The 16920-nt window shown below is 49.4% G+C and overlaps 1 protein-coding gene across 4 annotated transcripts in view; it reads right to left on the bottom strand.

The window, feature by feature from the left end:
* Window positions 1-16920, bottom strand: part of CSGALNACT1 (chondroitin sulfate N-acetylgalactosaminyltransferase 1) — a 339116-nt gene that overhangs the window by 21709 nt on the left and 300487 nt on the right. For all 4 annotated transcript variants that reach the window (XM_070781517.1, XM_070781520.1, XM_070781519.1 and 1 more), the window contains exons 4-5: window positions 16371-16587; window positions 4769-4870 (exon numbers count right to left, since the gene is read on the bottom strand). In XM_070781517.1, the coding sequence (XP_070637618.1) occupies window positions 4769-4870; window positions 16371-16587 (319 nt within the window). The remainder of the gene's footprint in view (window positions 1-4768; window positions 4871-16370; window positions 16588-16920) is intronic.

The following is a 16920-nucleotide window of genomic DNA, read 5'->3' as shown; positions in this document are numbered from 1 at the left end:
ATCCATCTACCAGTACGGTTTTTTTTTTTTTTTTTTAATTTTCTAACACAGCTCCAAGCAAATGTCCCCAGGCTGTGTGTGTGTTAGTTAGTCGCTCAGTCATGTCCAACTCTTTGCGACCGCACGGAATGTAGCCCTCCAGGCTCCTCCGTCCATGGGATTCTCCAGGCAAGAACAGTGGAGTGGGAGTGGGTTCCCTAGGCTCGAACTCCCCATACAGGCCATGGACCACTCACATCAGCACCGCAGGCTGAACTCAGTCTTGATTCGGAGGCTTCATCTCAGACCTAACAACTCAATTTCTGGGGCTGGAGCTCAGGAATCTGCATTTTTAAAAGCACGCCAGGTTATTCAAAGTACATTTATATTTGAGAACCACTAAGCTAGGCTGTAAAATTTAAGACTAGATGAAGCGTAGTGCTAAAAAGCAAAGACATCACTTTGCCAACAAAGGTCCGTCTAGTCAAGGCTATGGTCTTTCCAGTAGTTACGTACAGATGTGAGAGCAGGAGAGTAAAGAGAGCAGAGCACCAAAGAATTGATGCTTTTGAACTGTCGTGTTGGAGAAGACTCTTAAGAGTCCCCTGGCTTCAAGGAGATCCAACCAGTCAATGTTAAAGGAAATCAACCCTGGATACTCTTTGGAAGAACTGAAGCTGAAGCTGTAGCTCCAATACTTTGGCCACCTGATATGAACGGCTGACTCATTTGAAAAGACCCTGATGCTAGGAAAGACAGAAGGCAGGAGAAGAGGGCAACAGAGGATGAGATGGTTGGATGGCATCACCAATTCAATGGACATGAACCTGAGAAAAGTCTGGGAGATACTGAAGGACAGGAAAGCCTGGGATGCTGCAGTCCACGGGGTCACAAAGAGTCAGACACGACGTGGCAATGGAACAAGAAGTACGAAAATCTCTGTGGAATAAAAATCATCTACTGAGAACTAATTTGTTGTTGTTTTATTGTTGTCTTTTAGCCACTAAGTTGTGCCCGACTCTTTTGTGACCCCATAGACTGTAGCCCGCAGGCTCCTCTGTCCATGGAATTTCCCAGGCAAGAATACTGGAGTGGATTGAAATTTCCTTCTCCAGAGGATTTTCTCAACCCAGGAATTGAACCTACATCTCCTGTATTGGCAGGTGGATTTTTTACCACTGAGCCACCAGGGAAGCCCAAGGGCAGACTAGAAAATGTTATTGAGATCTTATGCCTGGATCCCCTCTCAAACTAATGGGATCTCTATCTATGTCAGTAGCTTCTAAATATTTTGACCACCACGCTTATCCTTACAAAAGGATATATTATACATCGTGACAAGCAACCCCTCTACACACACACTCTCTGAAATTAAAGTTTCATGAAACAATATTTCATCTTTACTACTCGTGATACATTTTGATAATCTTCTGTCCTGTTCTACCTTGGTTTTTTGAAAACACTGCACACAATCCACTCAAATCAAATCGATTTCACAGCACTAATGAATCACAAACTGTAGTTTGGGAAACACTGCTAGGTAGCTGTCCGCGGAAACAGAAAGCTCGACGGAGTAAGCATAAGCCAACAGATGACAAACAGTGCACGCTGGTCACTAAGCTAGACTTTTCCAAAACATTCTTAAAATATGTGTATATTAGCTAGGTTTAGAATAGTTTTATCACAATGCTGATAGCCAAGTGAAACACTGAAACTGGTTTCAAATCTTACTATTATCAACGAACAGCTATGGTTTTTTAGGGTGAGAATCTGCTGGGATGTTAAGACTGGGAATCTGGAAGTTACACATGAGGTTCAGGTCTGCCCGGACCCCGGATCAGGAGCGGCAGGCTGAGTACCAACCTCTCTGAACCTCCACCTCTTCATCTAAGAAATGGGGTCAGGGAGTTCCAGTGATTGAGTCCACGCTTCCACTGCAGCAGGCACAGGTTTGATCCCTGGTAGGGGAACTACGATCCCACATGCCGTGCAGAAAAATAAAAAGAAAAAATGGGGTTATTAACAGCTTCTATCTTATAAGGTTGGTGCAAACATTAAGTGGTATCATTCATGTTAATAACAATGGTTTAATAATTATTAATAATAATGATCTAACATTATTTACTAATTTAATAATATTTTAATATTATTCAAAGATGAGATGCATTTCAATTAAAGTTTTAGCATCTTAAGAGAAGGATAAAAATGGTAGTTAATAAAGCTTCTTCTGTGTGTTTTACATAGATTACTACGTACAAATTTACTACACACTGGGCATTGTCCTTCTCCTAAAGGACACTGAACATTTTAAAACTGGGTAAGGCCCTATGCTGAGGGCTGGCATCACAGAAGCACGAGACTCTAGCAGCAGATAGCCTAGTCAGGACAATAGAAATGCGCCAGGAAGCGTGTATGAGAGATGCTGAGGGAGAGGGTGGTCAGAGCCAAGAGGGCAGGACAGGGCAGGGGGAGCTCCAGAGTGGGGATCTGGGTGTGGACGGACAGACCATCAGAGGAAGCAGGAAGGAGGGTGGAGGGAACCCAGATCCAAGGGAACACGGCGAGTGAGGATGAAGGGTGAGCTGCGCCCCCGTGCGGCTGCGGGGCACTGAGCCATCAAAACGATGGGAGAGGTAAGAGCCTGGGGACTGCCGAGTGGGTACAGCGGGTGATGAGGAACTCCATCTGCTCCACGGGGTTGCAGGCAGCAGCCGTGGGGAACCAGCTCAGGCTGGCGGCAGAGGGCAGGGCATTCCTAAAGCAACACCCAGGAGGGGGCAGAACACGCCCCACGGCCTCCGCGACATCAACACCATGGTGTCACCAGTGATCAGAGCGGGGAAGCAGCAAGTTTCTGCAGCGCTGCTTCAAAGACTGGCTCAGGCTCTAGCACGAAGTCCCCTTCAGGGCTAGCTTCGTCTCTGGGAGTTTTCCAAACCATCCCTACCCTGGGAATGATTGTACTGTCCTTGTTCAGATTCTATTCATTCTTGGCTGACCACACAACCCTCTGAGTGTGAATTCAGCCCGCCAGGTAATATGATATGGAAGAAACTGCCTTGATAGAGTCCCGGGCACTCCAGCCACTGGACAGAGCATTTCCTGTAACACAGCCTCAGTGGCCTCCCATTTGTCCATCAGACTCGTCTAAAGTCGGCCTGATGTATCTATCAGCAAATGTCTAACCGCCTTCTGATGTCCTTGGAAGATGCCAGACCCAGCCTGACTGTGCTTTAGAGTCCCCTGGACCTCTACTTAAAATATTCTTAAAGGAGGTAGCTCAGGCAGCCCCCTGGAGGGACCTCCACTTTCCTAGACAATCATTCTCAATCTGGGCTGCCTGTCAGAATCATCTGGAAGGCGTGAGAAAGATCCACACCTCCCGTGGCTACCTGCAGAGATGTTAAAACCTATCCACCGGCAGAGGACATCAATTCTAATAACTCCCGCTCCTCACTCCCAAGTAGAGATGAAAAGGATACTGCAACGCGTTGGAGTCGAGAGATTTCTATTTCATTTACATTTAGGATATTCAATTATTTTATTCTCTTTGATCTCCCTTCGGCAGGCGCCACGGCTTTAAACTGGTACTAGTTTTAAACTCTTTTAACTCCTTATTGCTTTAGAACAGAGGTTGGCAAACTTTTTCTATAAAGGACCAGATAGTAAAAAGTTTAGCTCTGTGAGTTACGCTGTCTCTGTCATAACTACTCAGCTCTGCAGTTGAGTATGAAAGCAGCCATAAATGATACAGAAAGAGATGAGCAGGCCTTCAAGCCAATAAAGCTTCATTTACAAAAGTCAGGGTGGATAGAATCTGACCAGTGCACTGCTTCAGATGTCTGAATAATTACTACCATTCTGATCTTGTGCTCGGTAATACAAAATTAGTAACAAAGCCTGAACACAAAAAGTGCGCTTAGTCTCAGCATCTTATGCTTTGACCAGAGACTGAAAACAGAGGGACTTGTTTATACTCAAACCAGATGAACCTACTCAGATGACTTCCGCCCCCAGTACCTCTGACCACCCTCCAAGACGTACGTACAGAGAAACCACCCACCTGGTCATTCACCTGCAGCTGCAAACCAGGAGGAGTGAGCAGACAGTACCACCAGCCTCCTCACAAGCAGAAAATGCCACAGATGTGTACCCATTAAATACATGTTTGTTCGTTTATTTGGGTAGGGGGAAAAACCCTCTCTGTTGTTTTTTTAATACATTTATTCCCCACGTAACTGATGAATGAGGTAGAAACCCACAAGCCTCCGTCCAAAGGTGCTGGTTCAATAGCTTCTGTGAATCTAGCCCCCCACCCCCCCGTCATCACCGCCCACCCCTCTCTGATCTCAAAGTGCAAATGAGAGAGTCAGAGGGTGAGCCCATCTGCGAAGTGGATGAGAAGGAGCCCTGAAGAGCAGGGCTGAGAAGCAGCTCCCCACATGGCCATGCTCCCCAACTCCATCCCTGCTGAGTGTAGTCCCCACACGTGCCGGGGCCCCACACGGTGGGCCAGAGAAGCCCTGTCCCCTACCTGGGCCACTCTGGGCTGTTGTCCGCCACCCATCCGAGTCGCTGCCCCACACTACAAGGATGTGTGTGAGGCAGGCGGTCCCCAGGATGGAGGGCGCGGAAGCAACCCCTCAATCCTCCCAACACACAGGCCAGCCCGTCACTCTCCCGGGTCAGGCCAGGAGCGGTAAGCACATAAAACAGCCTGGACCAGCTCAGGTACCTCCTCCCAGGCTCAGGTGCCGGACTCCCGACCACGGCTTCACCTCGGACTCACCGGGAAGTGTTCTCAAGTATTCCTTTGACCTCATCCATTTCTTCTTTTCCAAAGTAAACGACAGTGAGATGAACCCTCCCATCTTGTTGGATGCACATCTCCCTGGAAAACAAAACACGGAAGTCTGGTCCTGGGTCCACAATGACAGGCGAAGCCCAAACAGATACCTGTTCTGTAAAGTGCAAAAGGGTCCCCCGGGAACGAGCCGCCAGGAAAGCAGAGCACGGGACAGGACACTCTGGCTGGCTCATCTCAGCGTCCGTATTCCTATTTCTCTTACCAAGAAAACCATGGAATTTAAACATGTAGATCTGGTCAATGAAAATGCAAGATGCAAGAGGGTGCAGGCTCAACCTGCCTCGGGTCCAGCCTATTGGGGCTGGGATCCAATGTCCAGAACAGCGCTGGGGCCGTCCCTTTCTCTGCCACAAGAAGTCTATGAAGGATGGAAGACAGAGCCCATTGTACAGATGAGAACACCGAAGTCCAGCAAGGGTGAGACCGGACTCCTCGTCCTTGCCTTTTCTTGTGTGTGCAACACAGAATAGTCTTACAGACTGAACAAGCAAAGGTTAAAAGACATTTATTCTTCTGGGGCCTCCAGAAACCCTGGGGACAGCCAGCGTCATGGCGGTGAGAGGGCGACAGGCCAGAAGCACCGCTGCTGGATGGCACCCTCCCCGGTGGGTGGACTCCCGTCCTGCTCCCCACTGCCCGCTCTGTGGCTGACGGTATGCATATGTGTCTGTGCATCATTTCAGCAGATTTCTGAAAGCAACTTAAAGGTACGTTTCTACTTTGCTGCTGTTTAAGCTGCTAAGTCGTGTCTGACTCTTTTGCTACCCCATGAACTTCAGCAACGCCAGCAACTTCCCTGTCCATCACTATCTTGAGGCGTTTGCTAAAACTCACGTCCATCAAGTCAGTGATGCCATCCAACCATCTCATCCTCTGTAGTCCCCTTCTCCTCCCGCCTTCAATCCTTCCCAGCATCAAGGTCTTTTCCAATGAGTCAGTGCTTCCCACCAGGTGGCCGAAGTATTGGAGTGTCAGCTTCAGCATCAGTCCTTCCAATGAATATTCAGGACTGATTTCCTTTAGGACTGACTGGTTGGATCTCCTTGCTATCCAAGGGACTCTCAAGAGTCTTCTCCAACACCACAGTTCAAAAGCATCAATTCTTCAGCCCTCAGTCTTCTTTATACAATTCTACTGGCAGGATGATATTTTGGGAAATGCTGATACCTTGCTTGTCCTTCCATTTCATTCCTTTATTTTTGTGTTGCAACTTCCCTGAACCGCTAGACAACCACCCCATCAGAGTTTCAGAGTCTCTGAGCTCTAACTGCAGAGGCCAGTTTATCCAGTGATTTTTATCATGACATCAAGGAGGAGGGGCTGTCTACCTGGGGTTGCTGGGAAGATCAGAGAAGACATGGTTCCTGCCCTCAAAAACTTTCTTAAGAAATAAATGAGCTCAAATGAAATCATCAGGAAGCTCGTGGCACTGATGAAAAAGTACACGGAATTCCGAAAGGATGACCGTCCTGCGGGCTGGAATGACTGGCACCTTGAGGGATGTGCAGGACTGCGGTGCAGAGAGGAGGAGGAGGAGAGAATTCCAGAGGGAAGAAGTACCGGGGAAGAATCTACTGACTCGGGCAAGAGGCACAGGCTTCACCTGCTCAGAGCCTTGGTTCTGCGAATTCTCTCTCATCTCCAGAGGAAGGAAGAGATCTGACTCTGAGACCAGACTGAATTTGGGGCTCTGAGAAGCGGACAAGGGACCAGGAATAGGGCTGGGGTGCTGTTCCTGTTTCAAAACTGAGAGCTTCCAGGCCCCGCCCCTGCAGACGGAGCTACCACCCACGGGGGACAAACTTCTCTGTACACAAAAGACTCCTTCTGCAAACCTGCCGGAGAATCCTGGGGCTCCCTTGGCTAGGGCCGAATAAAAGCACACACAGCATCAGGCGCCTGAAAAACTGCTTTAAAGTATGTGCACTCGGGAAAAAAAATCCATCCCAGGATGGATCAGGAGAGGGTCACCCACTGAGCCTGAATAAAAAGCATCCTTGTTTTTTCTAGCAACATCTTTGTTGGCATTTTAAAATCCATCAAAGGACTTCCTGTTTTCAAGGAATAAAACAGAGACACACTGGATCTTTACTTCTCATTCACCAGCTCCGGCGTCCTGAAAAGGCAAAGCTGAGTTTATTCTGAGGGCCACCTCCAGGCCCCACTCCATTCATGCATCTACTCCTTCCTGCCTTCATTCAACAAATAAGAAGTCTTAAAAATCGAGTAAGACATTTCTGCCCTTGAGAAGGTCTCCCTCTGATTGGAGATTGCATGATTAAAACTATCTACACAGCGGCCAACACACGCTGCCTCCCAGGGAGGAACATCATCACCATCTGTCTGATAATTTTACAAACTTTCGTGCTTTTCAAAGCAGGTCTCCCTGGACTGCATCCCCTGAAAGACGAGAGGACAAACACTGAGTCTCATTGCTGTGCGATGCATAATTCTCAGTGGAGTAAGACTGTAAAAGAATAACCACGTGTGGCTCTGTAGAGGGACCATCCAGGTTTCCTGGGATTCTCCGGAGTTTAGCTCTGAAAGCCCACCACCCAGTAAATGCTCAGAGCAAAGTGGGACACTGGTCACACTGCCCACGCCAGGGACTTGACGGCAAGGAAGGGGCAGCTGAGAGCGGGAAGCACGGCAGGTCGGAAAACGGCAGTAACAGGTCTAATGAGGCAAAGGACGGTGGCGGGGATGTGGCTGACTTCTGATGGGAGATGGGGACAGGTACCAAGGTCAAGGCGGCATCCAGGCTGAGCCTAGACAGGCGAGTGGACGTCCCCGCAGGTGGAGAGGACTGGGGCAAGGGCTCTCCCAGCTGAGAAGGTGCGAATGCAAGGAAATCACATCACAGTTCTTGTCTCAGTCAGTCTGCTCTTCAGGAACATGGGGGATGAGAAGAAAACCTACCGAGGCTTTAATCATGTCCCGTGCAAATGAAAAAGCCCGAGAGGACAGCAGGGAGATACAGGGAACAGAGAGGGATGGGGGCCCGTCAGAATCGGGCTTCAGAAAGCAACCTTCTTCAGCTTGGTGGGTCCTCTCCCCTCCCGCACCCCACACCGAAGGACTCACGACTCCTGGATGCCACAATTTGAGGTGCTGAGGCGTGAGAGTCAATAGTGACCCTCGACCATGCCACGGGGACCTACACTCCCCATTTCAGGACAGCAAGTGAGACCACTGATGGTTTTCTTCTCTTGAACAGATGATTCTACATAATCTGGCTCAAATGAAGTTAAAAACAGCCTCTATTAGGCCCTGGAGAGACCTTAATGGAAATAAGGTGAATGATGTAGATTACCATTTCTCAAACATGTGTACCAGAAACTTTCGGGGAGCGGCATCGGAATCTGATCAGACAATCTCCCGCCCAGGGAGAGGTAGGGGGTGAGGCTGGGTGGGGGACAGGGCTGGGTGAGCTACGCAAGGGAACACAAAGACGACAAAGGGCCTCCCGGATCGAGGCCCCCGTGGGCGGCCTGGCACATCGCGTGCACAGCAGGGATAGGCTGGTCCCCTGCCCACCCAGTAGAGCCCACGCTGCAGCCCCACCTCCATCTCAGAGTCCATAGTCACTGGTTTCTAAAGACCCAGAAATGTCCAGAAACAACAGCGCTAAGCAGGAAGAGGATTTTTTAAAAGTTCTGCAGAAAATTCAAGTAAAAGGTGTCTCTGATACTATGTTTAAAAGTCATAAGTGCCTTGGGAGGGACGAGAGAAGAGTTGGAGGAAGGGCAACAGGGGAACATTAAACAAAAATAACCAGCAAAGTCTGAGAAGGCTCAGAGCAACATGGGGAAGGGTTCTCAGTCCAGCTGGAAGGTGTCAAAATAAAAGTCGAGCAAATTTGCAACTGCAGACAAACTACACAACGAAACGACGGATGTGCTTAAAGACGGATACGCCGGACGCCAAGGGAAACGGAGAAGCCGAAGAGCAAATGCAAGAAGAGTCTCCAAAAAGGCAGAATGAGGTGATTTAAAAAAAGGAGGGGGAGGTCGGTTTAAGCCAACACACCACTAGGCAAAGGGAACTGAATCTGAAGTGAACTCTCCTGGGTGCACCTCCTCTGCTCTGGGCCAGGCTGAAGACGTCCTGGGAGTGGAGGCACCCGGGGCTTTCATGGGAGAGGAAACAGCTCGTGGACCCTGTGAGGTCCACCGGACAGGCACCAGGGCTACCGGACAGCAAGCGAGGAGGCGGCACCTGCTGGAGTGAAGAGCCACCTCATCTCCATAGCAACAGTGGAGTTCTGGAGCACACAGGCCCTCGAGCAGCCCCAGCACACCTGACCACAGCAGTCCATAAGTCTCCTCCGCGTACACACCAGTGTCATTCCCACTGAGGGCGGGGACAGCCCGGAGCTTCAGCCGCATCACTTCTTGTCAGTCCAGGAACATCCCCCATCTCCTGTTCATGGCCTCATCAATAAAGGCCCTGAGGGTCTCATGCTAGGAAAATTTTGTCTCACCTAACAAACGGCAGCTACCTTTTCATTAGCCATTGAGACTGAGGGAAACGAGGCTTTCCATCTGAAAATCAAATTCCTCACATAAAGGAAAGGCTTGTGTAAAAGCAGATTAAAGATGAAAGCGTTAAAAATTAGAGGGCAGCAAATACACTGAGAAAAACTACGAAATCCATAAGTAGGTCCGAGAAGCAGAGAAATCAGCAACAGAGCAGCAATTAGAACACCAAAAAAGTTCCCCGAAATGAAAGAATCCACTAAAACAAATCAGAGAGTCAATTCCTAGGCAGGTTGATAAGAAGTCCAGGGTCCCCAGGGAGGAGAAAGGGGTCTGGGGCTCTCCAAGTGGAGATAGGGGTCTGGAAGTCTCAAGGAGGAAGAAAGGACAAATGTCTTTTTTTTCTCCCTACATTCCTTAGTCTTAGTCACATAAAACATTTTTAAGCCTGGAACTGATGATTACACAACTAGCAACTGGGTTTGGACTCTGTGCTAAGAATTATATAGCAGCGATGTATCCTGCTTGAGGACAGTTTCTCCTTCCTGAGGGCCTTCTGGCTAATCTTGAAATGTGGATTGTGGGAGTGGGTCTAGTAGATCTTTGCAAACCTCCAGACATTCTTCTGATTCATTGTAATTCTGCCCCCTTCTGATGTCTGTGTCAGAAGCTTTCGCTATCTCTTTTATGCTTTAATAGAACTTTATTACCCAAAGCTCTGAGTGATCAAGCCCTGTCTCTGGCCCCGGATTGAATTCTTCTCCTCCAGAGGCCAAGAATCCTGGCATCTTTTGGAGTTTAGCAACAATCCTCCACAGATAAGGCAACTGAATTACAGGAGACAGAAAAACAAGACACTGAGCTGAGGCGCATCTGGGTTAAGCGGCCATGAGTCACGACGAAGGCAGGCATTCTTCCGCCAATTTCAGCAAAGACAGAACAGAGCAGGCCTCACACTCCTCCACGGCGTTGTCATACGCAGAACCTCCACAACCTCCCGTGGAAAGGAAACGTGCCCAAGAGCTTTAATCCCAGCCAAGGCACCCTAAACTGCAGATGAAAAGCACAGAACACAAGTTCTGTTCTCAGGCACTCAGGACCCTTCTTGAAGAGACACTGACCATGAAATCCAGGCACCCTAAACCTCGGGAATGAAGGCGTCACTGTTGGGAGCACTGCTGATGAAGGCCCTAAATCCACTGACACACAGAAGCTGTGGTTACGACACAGGGCTGCAGACCCCACTGAGGTGAAAAGAACTGGCAGCTGAGACACGGGAGATGGGCCCCAGAGAGGAAGGAAACATAACCGTGCTCCTCTCTTCTTCTTACCGGGATTTTTCAGTTGATCTAGTCTAACATTAATATATGTGGTGGAGATACATGACGATTTCAGTCTGCTCAGTTTCGTAAAATATGTTTTACCTTCAGAGCCATCTCTAATCAGACCTATAATTAGACAGAACTAGTATCTCTCTCTCTCTCTCTTAGATTTTTGGACGTGCTGGGTCTTCACTGCTGCCTGTAGGCTCTCTCCAGTTGCGGTGAGCGGGGCTACTCTCCAGTTCTGGGGCATGGGCTTCTCATCGTGGAGGCCTCTCTTGTTGGGGAACATGGGCTCTGGGGTGCACAGGCCCAGTAGGTGTGGTACACGGGCTTAGCTGCTCCATAGCGGATTTTCCCAGACCAAGGATTGAACCCATGTCCCTTGCATTGGCAGGCAGATTCTTAATCCACTGGACGACCAGGGAAGTCCCAGGAACTAATATCTCTTATAGCACAGAAACATTTTCTCAAAGAGCACTTATTTCTTCTGTCATAATGCAGATCCTTTTCTATAAGTTTCAGTTCAGTCGCTCAGTCGTGTCTGACTCTTTACGACCCCATGAATTGCAGCACGCCAGGCCTCCCTGTCCATCACCAACTCCCGGAGTTCACCCAAACTCATGTGCATCGAGTCGGTGATGCCATCCAGCCATCTCATCCTCTGTCGTCTCCTTCTCCTCCTGCCCCCAATCCCTCCCAGCATCAGAGTCTTTTCCAGTGAGTCAACTCTTTGCACGAGGTGGCCCAAGTACTGGAGTTTCAGCTTTAGCATCATTCCCTCCAAAGAAATCCCAGGGCTGATCTCCTTCAGAATGGACTGGTTGGATCTCCTTGCAGTCCAAGGGACTCTCAAGAGTCTTCTCCAACACCACAGTTCAAAAGCATCAATTCTTCGGCACTCAGCCTTCTTCACAGTCCAACTCTCACATCCATACATGACCACTGGAAAATACATAGCCTTGACTAGATGGACCTTTGTTGGCAAAGTAATGTCTCTGTTTTTGAATATGCTATCAAGGTTGGTCATAACTTTGCTTCCAAGGAGTAAGGGTCTTTTAATTTCATGGCTATAGGTTTAAGTGAGGAAAAATTTAATTCTCTCATTAAAAATAGAACATAAAGCACGTCTCATACTGAATGGCATTTCAAATGTGGTATTTTTGTATCTGTAGACGTGCAAAGAAAGGTGCCAAGAACGTTCAATTAATGTTTAAAATGGTTAATTTAGGGAAGCAGGGCCAAACCTGAGTTTTTAAATAACTTATTCCTGGTTGTGTTCTGCCATGTAAACATCTCATTATAGCCATGTATCACTTTCACAAGTGTAAAAGTCAGCTTTGAACTATAAAAGCAAAAAAAATAAAACTTCCATTGAATTTTTAAACAAAGCATAAAAAGTAGGGCAACGGTATAAACATTTCCAGAACAATATAAAAATGTCTAAGACAGAGAGAATCCAAAAGAAGAAAAAAGATCACTCACGGTTCCACTTTCTGTGACAATCAGAATAGTTCAGACTCAGTAGTAACAGTTTCCACTGCTGGATGGAAGTGGCTTCACAGAGACAACACCGAACACTGAATAAACACCAGCTTGTATTTTCTCCCAATACTCTTATGGTCATTTTAATGGCATTTAAATATTTAATTGACCAGAGTTTACTTTGGGTTTTGGTGCGAAGTCAGAATGAAATTTTTTCTACTGCTTGATTAGCTGTCCTAAAGCCATGTACTGAAGGATCGATCCATTTCCTGCTGGCCAGCTTGAAATGTCACCTTCACCAAGTTCTGACTCGAAATTACATAGCCCCAGGTATTGGGGCTAAAGGAAATCAACTCTGAATTCATCAGAAGGGCTGATGCTGAAGCAGAAGCTCCAATACTTTGGCCACCTGATGTGAAGACCCAACTCATTAGAAAAGACCCTGATGCTCAAAGGCAGGAGGAGAAGGAGATGACAGAGGATGAGACAGTTGGATGGCATCATCAACTCAATGGACGTGAGTCCGAGCAAACTCCTTGAGATAGTGAAGGACAGGGAAGCCTGGCATGCTGCAGTCCATGGGGTCACAGGACACGACTAAGCGACTGAACAACAAGAACAAGATGATTTTGGGCTTCCCAAGTGGTGCTGGTGGTAAAGAATCTGGCTGCCAATGGAGGAAACATAAGAGACGTGGGTTTGATCCCTGGGTCTGGAAGATCCCCTGGAGGAGGAAATGGCAACCCACTCCAGTATTCTTGCCTGGAGAGTCCTATGGACAGAGGAGCCTGGCGGGCTATAGTCCATAGGGTCACAAAGAGTTCGACACGACTGAGTGTCTGAGCACAGGTTTAAGTATCCCGTCTCGCCCAACTGTTCAGAGACCTCAGAGCTCTCAGAAGCTGCTGGACCACGGAGCAGACTCTGCTGTCAGCTCTGCTCCAGCGCCCTCCGTTGAGGAAGGCTTTCTCCTCCTGCTTTCCCGGCCTCTACTTCTAACTATGTGACTACACTCCTCTCTGCATGAAGCCAGGCTCTTCTCATCCCCCGCAGTCTGGTCGAGGGTCTGGCGCACACACGGGCCCCCCCCAGTCCCCAAGGACCCCACTGCCCACGTGCGACAACAGGCAAGGGAACAGTGCCAGGCAAAAGAAAGGGGCTTTGAATTTTTGTTTTTAAAACTTTAACTAGAATTACTTTTCATTTCGTCACCTCCACTTTGGAGACTCATTAAGGTACTAGTTTTACCTTTTTCAATAATATTTCCCTTCCAGTGTTACTCCTACTGCTATTTATCGGCCATCCTCATGACACCAAGGCAGTGACTGAACTGGGCAAGCCCAGGAGAATTCTGCTCTCCCAGGCTCAGGGCCCTGCGGGGAGGGCTCGGCCAGCTCCCGAGCAGACAGCCCTCCAGGGTGAGCACCGCCTCTCGAGTCCAGTTCACCAGGGAGAGGCCTGGGTGCTGAAGCCAGCCTCAGGGCCCTGCAAGCTCCAGACAGCTTCCTGACCCACGGATCTCACTGTAAACTCGTCCTGGGAGTGGGCACACCGGCCTCAGGAGCAATGGCTGGCCTTCCCTTCCAGCCTGGTGCCCACTGGCGGGTCAGCCCGCTCAGTATGTATGCTTCCACCAGTGCACTGAGCTGGTCTGAAGAGAAGGCAGAGAGGGACATGGCTGCACCCGGGGAGGCTGAAAGGAGCCGAGCGCCAGCCACTTCAGGGCTGGAGCCAGAGGGGCACTGCTGACAGGCAAGGGGTGTGCCCTGGCGTGTTCTTCAGAGGAGGAAAGGGCAGGTCAGCCCAGCCAGCCCCTTGGGACAGCACGGCTGAAGGCAGCTCCCAAACCGGAGAAGACAGAGCGAGCCCAGAACCAGAGCCCTGGGCAGAAATCACGGGGAGGTGACTTCAGGTCCAAACAACCGCCAGCTTCCTCTCCGGAGTGGCAGCCTGCCTGGGGCACAGGCAGTGGCCTGGTCCACACCGGGCACACGCGGAGCACGCGGCCGGCCCACACCGGGTTCGGGCAGTTACCTGACACACACTGCACACAGAACCGGGAGTCAGGAGCGCCACTGAGGGATTCTGAATGAAGGGACGGTCAGGCCAGAGGAGCCCCAGAGACTCCTGGATTGTGACCTTAACATTGAGCTAGAAAAGGGTTACTCTTTCAAGTTGGAGAAAATTTATTAAGGACCCATTTACAAAGCTTAGCCTATTCCCTGGTGACTCAGGTAGTAAAGATCTGCTTGCAATTCAAGAGACCAGGGTTCAATCCCTGGGTCGGGAAGATCCCCTGGAGAAGGACATGACATCCCACTCCTATACTCTCGCCTGGAGAATCCCATGGACAGAGGAGTTGGGCGGGCTACAGTCCATGGGGTCGCAAGAGTCGGACAGGACTGAGCAACTGATACTTTGACTTTACAAAGCTTAATGACAGGATGTAGGCAGGACACAGGGATGAGAGCAGCACCCCTCCTGGTGCCCGCAGAGGCGTTCGCATCTCTAGGCCTGGACATGCCAGTAGGGAAGGTTCTGGAAGCTGGAATGAGACCATCTCGAGGGGAGGGCCATCTCGACAGAAGCTGTCACCTCTGCTTGAGGGACACATTCAGAGTGAGGTTACAAAAGACAGAAAGGGATCTTGGCACACAAGTGCTGGGCTTCCTGGGATCCAGCACAGTGAGGGGCTTTCTTTACTCCCATCTCTGAAACCCAGCCAGGGAGTCGAGGAGGCTTACTCTTCAAATATGGTCACGACCCGGAATGTAAAGTATCAACCACACCCTTATACTGAGCATTACTGTCTTTTAATCCCTGATAGCTCAGCTGGTATAGAATCTGCTTGCAATTCAGGAGACCCCGGTTTGACTCCTGGGTCAGGAAGATCCGCTGGAGAAGGGATAGGTTACCCACTCCAGTATTCATGGGCTTCCCTTGTGGCTCAACTGGCAAAGAATCCGCCTGCAATGTAGGAGACCTGGGTTCAATCCCTGGGTTGGGAAGATCCCCTGGAGAAGGGAAAGGCTACCCACTCCAGTATTCTGTATAGTCCACAGGGTCACAAAGAGTCAGACATGACCAAGTGACTTTAATGTGCATTTAATAATAAAAGATGAAAAATAAGCTTGATATTCCAAGATGTATCATTAGACACATACGACTTTCTATCTTTAAGATAGGCTGGCCAAGCTAGCTGCTGACTGACCTCAAGCAGTGTGAGTGTGGCCCACAAGCGTGCAAGATTCGACACAGCACTTACAAGTCAGGAGCTTGAAGACACATGTAAAAACTACCACTGCCTCCGAACAAAAGCCCGTTGAAGTCTTCTCAAGTATCTACAAACATGAAGGCTGGGAAACTTCTCGGCATAATTCTACATGTAACCTCGGAGGAGACATGGGTTAAAATAAAAAAGACTCTGAGAGCATTCCAGCCACTGCTGGAGCGGGGCAGGAAGGGAAGCCGGGCTGCAGCCAGACGCACAGGTCCATGGCCACGAGGGCGGAGGTCTTTGGGGGCCGGGAGAGGGCCCAGTCCACGTTGGGGACAGCACAGCCACATGGCCCCCACCCTGAGCCACCGCAGTCAGAACAGAACCCCCAGGTGTCCGGCCATCTCTGCAGATCCTGACGAAAACCCAGACCTCCTGACCTGCACTTCTGAAGGGAAATCTAGTCACTTTCCAATTGCTCTGAGTGCTCAGTGTCTGACTCTTTGTCACCCCATGGATAGTAGCCCACCAGGCTCCTCTATCCAGGCAATTTTCCAAGCAAGAATTACTGTAGTGGGTTGCCATTTCCTGCCCCCAGGGATCTTCCTGACCCAGGAACGGAACCCAGCTCTTTTTCATCTCCTGTATTGGCAGGCAGATTCTTTTCCACTGTGCCACCAGAAAGAAAGAAGAAAGTGAAGTCACTCAGTCATGTCTGACTCTTTGCGACACCATGGACTGTAGCCTACCAGTCTCCTCTGTCCATGGAATTTTCCAGGCAAGAATATTGGAGTGGGTTGCCATTTCCTTTTCCAGGGGATCTTCCCCACCCAGGGATCAAACCCAGGTCTCCTGCATTGCAGGCAGACGTTTTACCATCTGAGCCACCAGGGAAGTCGCATCTAATTGCTCCAGGGAAAGGCAAATACAACGATCAACTCTACAGGAAGAAAACAGAGCCAAGCAGGGAGAGAAAGGGGCCTGCGTGCCAGAGGGAGGAGCCACCCGCGAGTCACACACACCTGAAGTTCTGCATGAACTGCCGGAACTTGTCCACCCTCCTGGCCAGCGGCACGATGACGTTGACCAGCGTGCTGGCCATGTTCAGCTGCTCCTTCTTCACCTTCATGATGGGGCCGAACGGCCGGAATAAGACCAGGCGTCTGAACTGGTGCTTGTGGTCCCCTCGGAACGTGAGCTCGTACAACGTGCCTTTATCCCTCTCTGTGCGGTAGATCCCTGTAAACAGACACGAGGGGAGAGCTCTGAGAACTAACTCAGCTGCCAAGCGCTGCGTATCGCCGGGAGCTAGCACGAGACGTTTGTTTACAATTCAGGTTAAATCTCCACGTCTAACAATCATTAGAAAACTCAAAATGCTTCCACTCAAATCCCCAAAGAAATGAAAGTACCGCCAATTTAAAAATCACAGTTAATGAAGACCCTAGAAAAACCACGACCAAAAAAATGTGCGATGTTGGACAGAAAACTGCATTTATACTTATTCAGGGGTCTTAAAAAAAGGACGGCGGGGAACTATGCCAAATAAGATCATCTGCGATGTTAGTCGGG

The sequence above is a fragment of the Bos indicus genome, chromosome 27 (assembly GCF_029378745.1).
Source record: "Bos indicus isolate NIAB-ARS_2022 breed Sahiwal x Tharparkar chromosome 27, NIAB-ARS_B.indTharparkar_mat_pri_1.0, whole genome shotgun sequence".
NCBI classification, from domain to species: domain Eukaryota; kingdom Metazoa; phylum Chordata; class Mammalia; order Artiodactyla; family Bovidae; genus Bos; species Bos indicus.
Note: the sequence above shows the minus strand (reverse complement) of the source record. Positions and strands in the feature narration are given on the sequence as shown.